Here is a 15,671-nt window from a genome sequence, read left to right on the forward strand (position 1 = left end):
CCACAGAAAACGAGTCAGTCTGAACAGAAATATAACAGTAACGTTTAAAATGAAAATTTAAAAAAATAATAAAATTTAAGCTTCTCCTGAATCCCAATTCATCTCTCCCCACATAAAAAATTTTAAAATTAGCCAGGAATGGTGGTTTACACCTATAATCCAGCGACTTGGGAGGCTGAGGCAGGAGGATTGCAAATTCAAGACCAATCTCAGAAACTTAGTGTAGCACTAAGGACTTACTAAGACACTGTCTCACAATAAAACATTACAACAATAAAAAATTAAAAAAAAAAAAAAAAGCACTGGGGATATGGCTAGGTAATTAAGTGACCCCGAGGTTCAATCCCTGGTACCAAAAAATATATGTATATGTGTGTGTGTGTGTGTGTGTGTGTGTGTGTGTGTATGTATGTATGTGTATATATATTTAAGTCATAAAAATAATTTGAAGCAATTTAAGAATTTAAAAAAGAAAATTAAAATATATCTTAATAAAAAAGATAAAAAGGGCTGGAGTTTTAGCTCATTGGTAGAGCACTTGTCTTGCAAGTGTGAGGCACTGGGTTGGATCCTAGCACCGCATAAAAACAAATAAAGGCATTGAGTCTATATACAACTAAAAAAAAAAAAAAAGAAAGAAAGAGAGCAGGGTATGGTAGTGCATGCCTGTTATCCCAGTGGCTTGGGAGGCTGAGGCAGGAGAATTGGGAGTTCAAAGCTAGCCTCAGCAATTTAATGAGGCCCTAAGCAACTCAGTGAGACCTTGCCCCAAAATAAAATACAAAAAACAGCTAGATATGGCTCAGTGGTTAAGCACCCCTGGGTTCAATCCCAGGTACAAAAAAAAAAAAAAAAAAAAAGACATAAAGGAAAATATTTTGGGTTGATGTGCAAATATAGTACCACTTTAGGAATACCCATAAACAGAACGTACCCAAGTTCTTCCCAAAGGACTTTAAATAAGACATTTGAAAAATAAGATACATTTCCAAGAAAGAACCTACACCAAAGATTTAAGGATGATACTAAAAAGACTCATTTTCATATGAATATCACTAATGTCAAGGAATTTTCACTTAGAATTTATTCTGCTCTTAGAAAAAAATTACCCTTAAATATTTTTTAATATTTCTAAAATATTTGTGACTCAATGAAATCTAGTCCATCAAGAAGGCAAGTGAATTTCAGTGGTTAAAGCCCTGGCTCTGAAACAGAAACCTAGCTCCATGTCCAAGCTCCTGCACTTAGTCCAATCTGAGGGTAAACTACTTTGTTGTTCATAGTCTCCTCATATAGTAGAGATAAACCAGGACCATCCTTGTAGGTTTGTGACTACAGTGCATACTACTGTGCCCTCAATACTGGGAAAGGTGGTATTGTTTACAGATGTGATCATCCTTAATATTTTTTCTTCCCAATTTCAGATCTACAGTAAGATTCAAGGCTACCACATTTTTTTCTCTCTTTCAGATGTAAAGTAAGATTCAAAGCTACCACATTTCTTCCCCCACCCTCCACTGCACTTTGGCACCATGAATTGAACCCAAGGACACTTAACCACTGAACCACACAGCCAGCCCTTTCTTATATTTTATTTACAGACAGGGTCTCATTGAGTTGCTTGGGGCTTCTTAAGTTGCTGAGGCTGGATGTGAATTTGCACTCCTCCTGCCTCAGCCTCCCAAGCCTCTGGAATTACAGGTGTGCACCACCTCACCCAGCACCACATACTCTTTCTTGATGAGCTCTTATTTTTCTAGAAAAAATGATAAAAAAAAGATGAAATCATGTACTACTTTCCCATTAATTATTCAAGTCAGTAAGCACTGAATGGCAGAATAACATTAGAGTTTTAGAACTAGACCACTTGGATATGAATCCAGGTTCTTCTGTGTGACTAGAGAAGGTGCTCAACCTTCTTGTGCCTCAGTTTCCTCATCTATGAAATGAGGATAATAACAGGACATACTCCACAGGTTATGAGATTTAATAGCTATACATGTAAAGTGTCTGACAAAAGCTCAAACTTTATTAGCTAAAAGTACTCCCTTTGGTAAGAGAGAACAGAAGTCCCTCTTATTTAGTAGGGTGCACTGGCATACACCTGAAATCCTATTGGCTAAGAAAGCAGGAGGATTGCAGGTTTGAGCCAGCCTGGGCAATTTAGTTAGACTTTGTCTCAAAATAAAATAAAAAGAGCTAGGTATACAGTTCAGTGCACAAGGCCCTGCGTTCAAAACCCAGTACAGCCAAATAAAAAAGCCTACCTACTCTATGCATTCTTTGAAAGTTTTCCCTCCCAACTCCTTCAGGACCTTGATTCATCAACTGTATTACCTGTTCCCTCATCTTTAACCTATATTCTCCATTCTGGATCCTTCCTTCAGTATAAACTTGTTCAGGTCTCTCCCAAGTAAAAATAATAAATTATCCCTCAACCCTCCATTTCCCTATAACTTACCACATTTTCTTTTCCTTTCTCATATAAACTTATATATATACTTTCAGTTATAGTTGGACACAATATCTTTATTTATTTTTATGTGGTGCTGAGGACCAAACCCAGTGCCTCACACATGTGAGGCAGGCACTCTACCAATGAGCTCCAACCCCAGCCCTCTCATATAAACTTCTTAAAAGTATGGAGTTCATTTGTTGCTCATTTTTCTCTTCATCCCCATTTTTCCCCAATTATCTTCATTATAGCTAACCACTGCACTGAAATGGCTCTTGTCTAAGTTAGCAAATGAATCCTAATTGCCAAATCCAACTACATTTTCAGGCACATCTTTCTAGACGTCAGTTCCTGTATCTGACATTATCTTCTTGTAACTCTCTTCCCTGTAGGTTTCCATCACTTCATGCTACTCACCCATTTTTTTCTCCTCTCTGAACGGTCCTTTACAATCTCTTCTATGAGACTCCTTCCCCTTCTAGCCCCCTTAAACAGCATTAGAATTAGATCTGACTCAAAGTCCAGTCAACCTTTTATCAATTATGACATTAGGCACATAACTTAAAAACCATTCTGTTTCCCACCAATAAAATGGGAAGATGGTTGCCTACCCTGGCCCACTATTATGAAAATGAGATGATACAATATATGTATAAAGTAATTTTTTTCTGCCCCTATTTACTTTCACTTTAACTAGCCCCATGGTTCTATTCTGTTCACCTCTCAAAGTAATTCCCTCATCTATATCCCATCTACCAATAACCCCACTTCCTGGTTAAAGAATGGGTAGGATTTTGCAAGGCAGAAGAATAGGAAATGGGCTAGGCAAACAACAGAATCATCTTGTACAAAATTTTAAAACACATAACTAATCCTTCGAAAAAAGCAAACATGATCCTACAACTTTCCTGTCTAAATTCTTAAGCTTCTCAGCATGATGTAAAACGGCTTTCAGAACCTGGTCCTATTCTGCATTCACTTCCTGGTACTCTCCTGTTTCCCAGCCATACCAAACAATTTACAATTCATATGAGAAAGAGTCAACACAAATCTACAATGTAAAATCCACAATTCAAATTTTCTACCTTCTTATGAACTATTTCTGAATGTGAAAAACAATTATTTAATGAAAACACAAGTTTAATACAGAAATACAAGGAAACAACAGAGACTATAAAATGGCATATCTTCAGTTACATGACAGGAACTAGCCAAAAGCAAAGAATTAAATCTATAAGAATAACCTGGCATGGTGACACACGCCTGTAATCCCAGCGACTCAGGAGGCTGAGGCAGAAGGATCACAAGTTCAAGGCCAGCCTCAGCAATTTAGTGAGGCCCTGTCTCAAAATAAAAAATAAAAAGGACTGGAAATACAGCTCAGTGGTAAAGTGCCCCTGAGTAGTTCAATCCCCAGTATCAAAACAGAAACCAAAAAAATTGAGAATAGGACCTCACAAATCTAGTTAAATTATAAAAGTACCAATCATTATAAACAGAAGATAATCAATACTTCCCAGATGATTTAGAACTACTAATTACCCAAGATTAACATAAAATGAAACTTACTTTCCAGGCTAAACTGCAAAGACTCTTCGCTCGCCTCTGTCTCCGGACTGACCAGTTTCATTCTCAGACACAGTTTCTCATCCACTTCTGGAGCAGCCCCTTTTTCACTCCCAAGTATGGGATCATTGGTCTCAACCATACTTTCAGACATGACATCACTGTTTGCTACAGTGCTTTCTGGATAGTTGCTAATACCTGAAAGAAGGGAGGCAGGGAGGAAGAAAGAAAGAACACTAAAATACAAACAAGAAAAACAGCAATTCAAGGTCATCAATTTGCCTGTTTGGCTCCAAAACTCTGCAGGATTGAAGGGGTTCCTAGGATAGATCCTGTCACAAGTATCAACAACTACGAACTAGTATTAACACCTGGTCTTAAGAGGAGCAACAGGATTCAGTTCCACTTCTGCATCTGGACAAAGGATGCTGCATGAGCCCTCAGCCAACCCACATCTGCCAGCATCAGGCATAGGTAGCAGGAGACTCCAGACGGCATGATTGTTACCTCCCAGCACTGACTAGAGAAAACAAATAGGTTAATGTAGAAGTCTACTGGCTGCTTCAGGGAAGGAGGATCTAAGTCTTGCCCTGTCAAGCAGCAGACTGACGATTAGCCAGGTTTCTGAATAAATAGTACTTCTACCTTACTTTTCATCTCTTCCTTATAAAACAATTCTGTATAACTACTTAGCGCTCAGATTCTACTGCTCTGCAAATAATGTGATAAAATTCTTATATGTAATTCTCCCTCTTCCATCCCTCCACCCTTTCTTTCATTCTTTTCATCACCTCTTATATCTTGGGAGCAAAATCATACAATCAAACACCAAGCCCTATTCTTCTAAAACAACAACAAAAAATTAACTTCATCAGTCAGGCCCAACTCCACAGATCTAAAAATATCACTTGCACAAAGAATGATAACTCCAAAAGCCTGCCTTAAAAAAAAAAAAATCACTATTTTTTTTTTTTTTTATTCACTCACCAATAGGAGTACTATGTCTCTTGGGCTCCAATTTTAGGTGCCCTATAAGAGGTGGGGTTGCGCCAGTCAATGGTGGGATAATATCACCTTCTTTAGGCAAAGTGAAATGAAATGGGGTTTCTGAAATAAAAAATGAAAACAAAACAATGATAAACAGAAGTATAAAATAAGTAAAATGAGGACAGCTACAAAAAATCTCAATTGCTCTTTCCTTTGTTCCCAAATTCTATTCTATTCCTATCACCTTCACCAAGTCTGCAAATTAATCTCCTACTATTTTCTCTGCTCTCTTTAGAGCCATCAACAATAGGACTGACAAAAAATATATGACCAGACAACAGACAAACAGAAGTCCCAAATTTGGAAGGCCTGAGGAACACGGGGTCAAAAGGAACATAAAAACATCTGAACTTCAAACAGTACATCTGGAGATACACAGTGATGAAAATTTGGATAGTTTCAAGTAGAATCTGGATAATAGAATTCACTGCAGTGCTAATGAACCCAAGGAGTTCATTTATAATCCTTAGCAGTCTATAGGATTCTCCAAAGAGAAGTTTGATGTTAATACTTAATAATCTGCAAAAGAAGTAACAAAGCGGAGGGGGGGGGCGGTGCTGGGGTTGTGGCTCAGCAGTAGAATGCTCATCTAGCACATGTAAGGCACTGGATTCAATCCACAGCACCACATAAAAATAAATAAATAAAACAAAGGTATTGTGTCCAACTACAACTAAAAAAAAATTCAAAAAACAAACAAACAAAAAAAAAGAGGTAACAAAGGATCTCATGGCTCAAAGGACTTCAAAATACTCATTTATTTTAAAAATAAAAATCTGAGGGTTTAGGATTCAGGAGTATTGATCACTCACTCTAGGCCAAAGTAGTAATGTTCACATCTAAATCTCTGCATAATGGTGAATTCCACACATGAGCATCCCCCTTTACACATTTTGGTTAGTTGTTATTAAATTATTATAAACAACATCCGTTAAGATACAAACTACTTTTTAATTAGGTCCCAGGTCCAAAATTTTGCTAATCAGAATGAGCAAATTGCCAAAATCATATTTTCTGGTTTCCTAATAGTTTTATCTCTTTTAATAAAGTGATCATGTTTGGGGAAAAATAAGAATTGTGCTAGAATATTCTCTTAAATCTAATATATTGAAAATTGTTATTACTTTTTTGGGCTAGTTCAAAATAGTGATACTTGAGCACACCCAGTCAAAACTATTTATGAAAATGGTTTCTCTCTCTCATCTTCATCCACTTCACTTTTATTCTTGTTTTTTTGTTTTTGTTTTTTGGTACCCAAACTGAACCTTGGGAGCTCACTGAGCCACAACCCCAACACTTTTTGAGACAAGTTCCCACTAAATTGCTTAGGTCCTCACTAACTTGCTGAGGCTGGCTTTGAACTTGGCAATCCTCCGTCCTCGGTCTTCTAAGTCACTGGGATCACAGGCATAAGCCACTATGCCCAGCTCCCACTTTTATTCTTATTAATACCAATTACCTTGATACTTCTTTCCTTTAAAAAAAAAAAACAAACTTACATCTATGAGGAAAATAAATTAGTGAACGGATGAAAAGAGAAAATGAAAAAGTCTCTGGAAATAAAAGAAAATATATATGCTCAGCTAAAGAAATTATAAAGAGTGTGAATGGAGAATCTCAACACTACACTAATTGGCAAAGACTTTCACCATAGTTACAGAAGGGAAAACACATCAGGTAGATAAATATTCATTTTCTGCTGATTCCTTACAACAAAGAATTTGAAAGAAATATAGAAACTACAACAATAAAACACCTCAGAAAACCTCATTCCTGAAAGAATCAAGAATGAAAGATTACCTTTACTGTATTCTTGACAGAAACCATCTTCTATATTATAACTAATAATCCAGACTTTTGAAAAATCAGTATTTAACCCTTCAAGTAGATCCTTCTATGTGACATGCCATAATATGTAAATGTAATCTGTAAGCATTAATTACTGAAAATTGTTTCCTGGTAAAAAAGTTTCCTTTGCACAGTAGCAGGTAAGACTTATTAAAAGTAGTTTAAGCTGGGCATGACAGCACACCCCTATCTCAAATGAAATTTTTAAAAAAGGGCTAAGGATGTAGCTCAGTTGTAGAGTGCCCTGGGTTCAATCCCCATAACCACCCCACCCTCACCCCCGCCGCAACACACACACACAATTAAGACCATTTGTCTAACTGCATCATTACAACCTAATAGAAAATTGAGACTTTTATAGGCCCTGGAGGCAGCACTGCCACTATCTTCACCCAGTCTTCACTGTCTCATTTTCATCTCCACATAAAAATAAAACAAAAAGAAGTATTTTAAAAAAATCACATCTATACTCCGTGTATGTATAATATGTCAAAATACATTCTACATCTAAGCAACAGGAATAAACTGTGACTACTCCAGGCAAACCAAAAGGTTTGATAGATACAATGTGGTCCAAATGCCATTTTCTCAATTTTATATCCCTACAAACTTGTTAAGTTTGTATTTTGTGTTTCTTATTTTTTGCTTTTGGAGTTTGTTTTGTTTTTATGTTATACTAACTGGAGATTTAGAAAGTTTGAATTCTTGCAGCTAATGTCACACATGATATCCTACCAATATTTTACAAAGTAATCTATGTTCTGATGCCGAATTTCATAAAACAGACTAAAAAACAAGAATCAATATCTTTTCTAGTTTAAGATTTAAAATATACATATGTTAAAGGCTGGGGACATAGCTCAGTGGTAGAGCACTTGTCTGGCATGCACAAGATTCCCTAGCACCACCACTAAGAAAAGATATATATGTTGAACCAGATTTGGAAATTTTACTTAATGGCCATAGGAGGAAACAACCAGGAACTGCATACTCAGTAACAAGAGTTTTGAATATGATTTTATTATTTAAAAATATCCTTGTACTTCAAAATAATTGTGGAAATATAAAAATATATTAGGGCTTCAGGTGTAGGTTAGTGGCAGAGCATTTGCCTAGCATGTGCCAGGCCTTAGGTTTGATATCAACACTGGAAAAAAAATTAAATGTACATATACAACAATTCTACACACACACACACACACACACACTCACACACTCTCTCTCTCTCTCTCTCTCACATATTTATATGTGAAAAGAGAACGTATGCACAAAAGTAGGACCTAAGAAAAAAGAAAAAAAAAAAGATGGGTAAAACTTGTAAATACTCATATGACTACTCCTGAGTTACAAAGCTGATGAATCTCAAATGATCTCTGATACAAATAACTGCATCTATAAATGCCATCTACAACTTGCAACAAAATCTTATTAAAATTTCCCAAATATTATTGGCCATTCATAAACAGAAATTCAAATTAATGTTCAGCTCTGACACAAGCATTTAGTTCTATCTTTCATTATAAATTATAATCTGTTTGTATACTTAGAACAATATACATCACACTCACCGCTAGAACTTTCACAGAAGCTTTGTGAAACATGAGCCGAGGCCTTGTCAAGCTGCTGGGCATCTATACCTGAGCCTAACTGCTTTGCATTAGCCATTTTTGAGTCTTCTGTTAATGAGTTATCTGTTTTCTCTTGAGGTTGGGGCTGTTTCATTTCCTGGTCAGGTCTGGAAGGTTCATCTGCTCTCACTAAAGGCAAGGGAAGATGTGGAGAGTCTTCCTCTACAGGTTCCTTTTCTGTAGTTGCTGATTTCACTTCTCCCTCGTATTCTATACTCTTTTCTTCCTGGGGATCTAATCTATTCTCAGTACATGGTTCTATTTCTGGAGCAACATCCTCCCACAACTGGGAATCTGAACATTTCTCCACTCCCTCCAAAGGTTCACAAGAAACATCAACTCTGGGAGATGGCTCCTTCACATCTACAATGACAACACTGGAATCTTCTGAAGTTGCTTCTTCCCAAGCTTCCTGATCCTTATGTTCTAATTCTTGGTCAAGTACTGGCAGCTTCTGAGGGGAATCAATACTAATCACACTGGTTTCAACTTCCATAGCCTCTGGGCATTCTTGTTTCTGAATTTCCTTTTGAAGACACAATCCTTGGGATTGACTTTCAGTCAGAGAGAGGTGCAAAGGAACACTCCCCATATTTTCTTCTTTGGGCTCCTCTTTGTGACTTTCACAAGGAGTTTCAGGGATTTCTTCTACTTCAGACCCTGAAGACCCCTCCTCTGGATGGTGTTCTTTAATTTCCATAGCTTCCTCCTGATCTAAGACACTAGAAAGTGCTTCAGATCGAGTAGCTGGAGAAGGAACTGCCTGACTCCCTGAATCACAAGTGAGATCAATACAAACATCTTCTGCAACAGTTTCTTCTCTGCTTCTGCAACCAGTGCCTAAAATACTAATGTCATCTCTGTTCTCTGTGTCATCTCCTTTGATTTTAGCATCATTCTGACTCAGTTCTACTTGACCATCCTGTGCTGGATTCATCAAGATACTATCATTTTCAGCAGGAACAAGTTTGGAATTGAGAACAGGAGACAAGGGTTCAGTATCCTCAATCTGTGTGTTTTCTCCATCTTCATCAATCCTGTGAGAACTCAAGCTCTCCATATTTGGAGACTGACTACATTCACTTGTAGAAAGCATCAACTTGCAAGAATCCCCTGTCAAAGAGTGCCCAAGATCCTCAGTAGAATTCTTTGGTTCAATCTCTGAGGTTTTAGAACACTCAACAGTCAAAGATGAACTATGCAAATCTCCACCTTTCTTCCCATTATTTGATCTTTCTTCCAAACTTGGTGATGGAATGAAAATGTCCTAAGGAAGAATAAAAAGTGACAAATTACCACAATCATATTTCTTTTATATCTAACTCTTGCATTCATCTAAAATTTCTAAATCAAGAATTAAAGTACTCTATGAATTAAAGTAGTGGGGGTGGGGGGGCGCTGAGGTTGTGGCTCAGCGGTAGAGTGTTCGCCTACCACAGGCAAGGCCCTGGGTTCGATCCTCAGCACATCATATAAATAAATAAATAAATAAATAAAGGTATTGTATCCAACTACAACTAAAAAATAAATATTTTTAAAAAATAAAAGTACTCTATGGGCTGCGGGGTTGTAGCAAGTGGTAGAGCACTTGCCTAGCACGTGTGAGGCACTGGGTTCAATCCTCAGTACCACATAAAAATAAATTTTAAAAAAAGGTATTAAAAAAAAAGAAATAAATTCAGAAATACAAAGTTCAAATCACCAGTCTTTTATCTACACAAGACACTGTTTTGGGCCTTATAAAATCAGTGATAGAGAATAAGCATAATCCAAACAAAAACCTAAAAGCGCTACCTTACCCTTTCAAGAGTAGGAAGACACTTAAGTTTAATTGTATACCATCAAGCTACTAAACTTGAGTCATGCATATGATGGGCTCTGTTACATAACAATCTTTGGGATATAAAGAGCCCATTTCAGATCTCACAAAGTAGGAGTATGTACTCATTTTACTTTCTACTATCTCACAACACACTAGCATTCACAAAGCAGATATTAAAATTCAAAGACATAATAGCCTTAGTGTCAACAGAAATGAAAATTAAAATCATAATGAAATGGCACTATATATCACAAGAATGGCTAAAGTTTAAAGAACTTACAAAACTAAGTATTGGCAAGTATGTGTATAGAACAAATGGAACTCTCATTCATTACTGGTAGGAACACAAAAAAGTACAACCACTTTGGAAAACAGTACAATATTATCTTAAGCATGTATTACCAAATGACAGAAATTCTATTAGTAGGCATTTACCCAAGAAAAATAAAAACATATGTCCACGCAAAGATAAGTATGCAAATGTTCATAACAAGTGTTAGTCATAATATAGCCCCAAACTGGAAGGAACCCAAATGTCATTTATTGGTTAATGAATAAGGGTGTCCACATTATAGAATACTATTCACTGGGTTCGATTCTCAGCACTGCATATAAATAAATTAATAAAATAAAGGTCCATCAACAACTAAAATATAAATTTTTTTAAAGAGCTAAGTGAATATACACATCTACTTGAACTCTTTCTGAAACCCTAATAAGCAATAATAAAGGGGCTTTTTTTTTAAGAAGAAGGAGAAGGAAAGAGAAGCAGCAGCATAAGCAGATGAAGAGGAGGAAGAGGAAGAAGAAGAAGAAGAAATAATAACTGGAAGAGTTATCTTTCCAGAAAAAAATTCTGGAAGAGTGATAATCTATTTGGCACATTAATGAAAGCTAAATTCCTAAGTGGAGAAAGCAAAGAAGCAACCAGAATTATGCAACCAAACCACTCCCCAAATCCCCACCAGAAAAAAAAATAAAAGTCACAAGATTTGGCAGTTGCACCAGATAATTCTGGAAGCATAGTGAGGGTGGTGTTAAAAACAGGAGGAAGAGTGGTTGGAAATCTAATTAAGAAGCAGTTGAACTCCCCTATCCTTTCTCCTTGAACCTCCTCTTCCCTAGAGAGAGTATTGTGTCCCTGGACTGGAGGACAAGAGGTAGTTATCAATATATACTGAAAACTGGGGGATTAAAAGAAAATACACCTGCTGAATGAAACCTATGTTCTGAATACCCCCCAACACACAAAGTCCTTTTCCATTAATGAACTTCTAGTACAATGACAGCCAGGCCAAGATATAGTAGATTAGACATTTCCCTGGGGAATCTGACAAGGCCAAGACAATCAAAATTATTGACATTAGGGCAGTCTTAACAAAATGTCCCAACAGATCACACTACAGTGAGTCCCAGAAACAACAAGCCCAACCACCAGTAGAGAACTACCAATCATCTTTCTGGTATTTCACTTTTAAACATCAGCAAATAGCTGAGGGTATAGCTCAGTAACAGAGCACTTGTCTAGCATGAGTAGAGAAGTTCAGTCCCCAATACCACAGACAAAATAAAACAAAAAAACCCTAAATATCATCAAATAATGAAGCATTCCCAGACACCTAAGGGAAGCCCCTACTTAAAAGAGATAAAAACAAACAAAACTGGACTGGGACTTATAGGTCAGTGGCAGAGCTCGTGCTTTGCATACATAAGCCCTGGGTTTGACACCAGCATCAAAACCAAACCAACTAAAACCTATCTGGGGCCAACGCAGTGGCACAAGCCTGTAATCCCAGCAGCTCTGGAGGCTGAGGCAGGAGGATTACAAGTTCAAAGCCATAGACAGCTGGCTTCATTCCTTGGGGCGAGAGGTGAGACAGAACATCAAATTGAAAGAGTGTGGCAGAGGGAAGCAGCTCACATAATAATCAAGAAGCAGAGAGACGCTACACTGGCCAGATACAAAATATATACCCCTCAAAGGCAGCCCTCCAATGCCCACTTCTTCCACCACACCCTCTCACCTTCAGTTACCACTCAGTTAATCCCCATCAGGGAATTAATTCACTAATTTTGTTTAGGCTCTCCGAACCCAATCATTTCACTTCTGAACATTCCTGCATTGTCTCACATGTGAGCTTTTGAGAGACACCTAATATCTAAACCATAACACATCTCTAGCACCACAAAAAAAAAAAGGTTGTTGGGAGCTGGAGACACTCTCTGGGTTCCACAACCAGTGCCTCAAAATAATAAAATAAAATAAAACAAAAGTCACTGGATTGCACCTTTTACACAGAACTATATGGTATGTGAATTACATCTCAATAAAACTATTTTTAAAAAAACAAAAAGACTGTTGGGAAATCAACCAAAAAGTTGAACAGAAAAGAGAGATAAAAAGTTAAGAGACAGAATAAGAAAATTAAAGTCTACTTTAGGAGTTGCAACATTCATACAATAGAAAACCACCATCAAAAAAAAAAAATCATATAATAGGTATTCCATTAAAAAACAGGGGGGAAAAAAACATGGAGGAAGAAATTAAATATCTGAAATTTCCTGAAGAATTTGAGTTTCTAAACTAACAGGGCCTACCAAGCATCCAATACAATGAGTGAAAATAGACCCATGCCAAAGACTTGGAAATTTCAGAATACTGGGAGCAAAAAGAAAATCCTGCAGGATTTGAGTGAGGAAAAAAACATGTCACAAGAACCTGGGGTTGTGGCTCAGTGGTAGAGCACTTGCCTAGCAAGTGTGAGGCACTGGGTTCAATTCTCAGCACTGCATATAAATAAATGAACAAAATAAAGGCCCATAATGTCAAAAATAAATAAGTAAATAAATGACATGTCACAAGATAAAAGAACAGGATAAGGGCCAGGTGCAGTGGCACATGCCTGTAATCCTAGCAGCTCAGAAGGCTCAGACAGAAGGATCACAAATTCAAAGTCAGCCTCAACAATTTACCAAGGCCCTAAGCAACTTAGCAAGACTTTGTCTCCAAATAAAATATAAAATAGGGCCAGAGATGTGGCTCCATGATTAAGCACCCCGGGTTCAATTCCTAGCGCGCACACACACAAAAAAAAATCAGGATCAGAATGGCCTTGAACTTCTCAACAGCAACACTGTAAATCCAAAGACAACAGACATTGCCTTCAAATACTTTAAAAGTTGGGTGTGGTAGAACATGCCTGTAGTCTCAGCAACTCAGGAGACCGAGACAAGAGGATTCCAAGTTCAAAGGCAGCCTCAGCAATTTAGTAAGGCCCTAAGCAACTTAGCAAGACCTAATATTAAAAATAAATAAATAAAAAGGGCTAGGGACATGGTTCAATGGTAAAGCCCTCCTGGGTTCAATCCCCAATACCAAAATAAAAACAAACTTTGAAAGTAAGAACATTACCAATTTACAATTCTATACTTTTATAAACTATAAATCAAGTAGGAGAATAGAATAAAAGTTCCCAGAGAATGTCCTCCATCAACATGAGGGAGAAAATCAAATAAATATAGAGAGGAGAGAAAAGAGAGGTACTTAGGGAATGAAATGGAGCAAATTATGTTATGTGCATATTTGAATATGTCACAATTATAATGTACTAATAAAAAAATTTTTTAAAGATATGGAATGGGTGGGGGTGTGGCTCAGTGATAGAGCATATACTTAGTATGCACAAGGGAGGAGGCAGTGGGGATGGGGGGGAAAAAAAGAAGGGAAAGATGAAAAAGAAGAGGAGAAGGCAGAAGAAAAGAAGGACTACTGAGACATAGAGTCTAAGAAATACCCAAAACAAAGGTGAGAGGAAACTCCAAGAATGACAGTCCAGGGAGGTTACGGTTATGCACCAGGCACAGAGGACAACAATTAGAAACAATTAGAAATCAGTAGACTCCAAATGAGGTTCCTCCAAAAAGATGAAAAAAAATTTGAGGCTCCAGAACATCTTGAAAGGAAATCTTTTTTTTTTTTTTTTTAAAGAGAGAGAGAGAGAGAGAGAAGAGAGAGATTTTATATATATATATATATATATATATATTTTTTTTTTTTTTTTTTTTTTTTTTTCAGTTTTCGGTGGACACCACATCTTTATTTTATTTTTATTTTTTTAAGAGAGAGAGAGAGAGAATTTTTTAATATTTATTTTTTTTTAGTTTTCGGCAGACACAACATCTTTGTTTGTATGTGGTGCTGAGGATTGAACCCGGGCCGCACACATGCCAGGCGAGCGCGCTACCGCTTGAGCCACATCCCCAGCCCCCTTTATTTTATTTTTATGTGGTGCTGAGGATCGAACCCAGTGACCCACGCATTCCAGGCGAGCACGCTACTGCTTGAGCCACATCCGCAGCCCCTGAAAGGAAATCTTGACAATTGACTGATAATAGTCCACAAGCTCTACTGTAATTAGTGTTTACACAGCCATGTTAATTCAAATAATGATCTAAATAAATCATAATATAATTTATACTTAGAAGATGGGGAAATAGCTCAAATTTTTTTAAACCAGAATTTATAAAAATGTAATCATGGTACGTAGAATTATGGAGATAAATATCAAAAAGGGGGAAAATAAACTTAGAAAACTGAGAGGCTGCCTTCCAATAGAACTGGGGAGAGATGTTATTTTTAACTTTTTTTACTTTTACAAATGTTTATTAATTACCTCAAATCAAATCTTTAATTTAAAAAAATTGAAAGCTATATTATAAACATCCTCTTTTTTTTTTTTTTTCTTTTTAAATTATTGTTGTTTTTTGGTGGTACTGGGGATTAAACCAAGGACCTTGTACAGGATAGGCAAACACTCTACCACTGGGTTTCATCCCCACCCCTCTGTAAATTTTACTTTAGGACAGCAACTTGCTAAATTGTCCATGCTGGTTTTGAACTTGTGATCCTCTTGCCTCAGCCCAAGCCTCCCAAGTAGCTGGGATTATAGGCAAGCACTGCCATACCCAGCCTCTTAAGAGATTTTCTTTTATTTTTGAACTCAGGGGCTCTTAATCACTGAGCCACATCCCCAGCCCTTCTTATTATTTTTTTTTTTTTTTTTTTTGAGACAGGGCCTAAGTTGCTTAGGGCCCCACTAACTTGCTGCGGCTGGCCTTGAACTTGCAACCATCCTGCCCTCAGCCTCCCCAGGCGCTATGATTACAAGTATACACACTGCACCCAGCTTCTTAAGAGATTTTCTAAAAGGCAAGGGCTTCACTGAATGAAACATTTTAAAATATGAGTCCAAAGAAATTTGACTAGAGTCATAGTAGCTTCCAGAATCTTTACACTGTATTTGGA

The 15,671-nt window shown here is 37.1% G+C and overlaps 1 protein-coding gene across 3 annotated transcripts in view; it reads right to left on the reverse strand.

Annotated features, from left to right (window-relative positions):
- The window catches only part of Tp53bp1 (tumor protein p53 binding protein 1), an 80,384-nt gene that overhangs the window by 36,631 nt on the left and 28,082 nt on the right, over positions 1-15,671 (reverse strand). For 2 of the 3 annotated variants that reach the window (XM_071608178.1, XM_027926026.2), the window contains exons 12-14: positions 8,485-9,811; positions 5,009-5,128; positions 4,025-4,219 (exon numbers count right to left, since the gene is read on the reverse strand). In XM_071608178.1, coding sequence (XP_071464279.1) covers positions 4,025-4,219; positions 5,009-5,128; positions 8,485-9,811 — 1,642 coding nt within the window. The other variant, XM_071608179.1, reaches the window with a different exon arrangement.

The sequence above is a fragment of the Marmota flaviventris genome, chromosome 2 (genome assembly GCF_047511675.1).
Source record: "Marmota flaviventris isolate mMarFla1 chromosome 2, mMarFla1.hap1, whole genome shotgun sequence".
Lineage (NCBI taxonomy): Eukaryota > Metazoa > Chordata > Mammalia > Rodentia > Sciuridae > Marmota > Marmota flaviventris.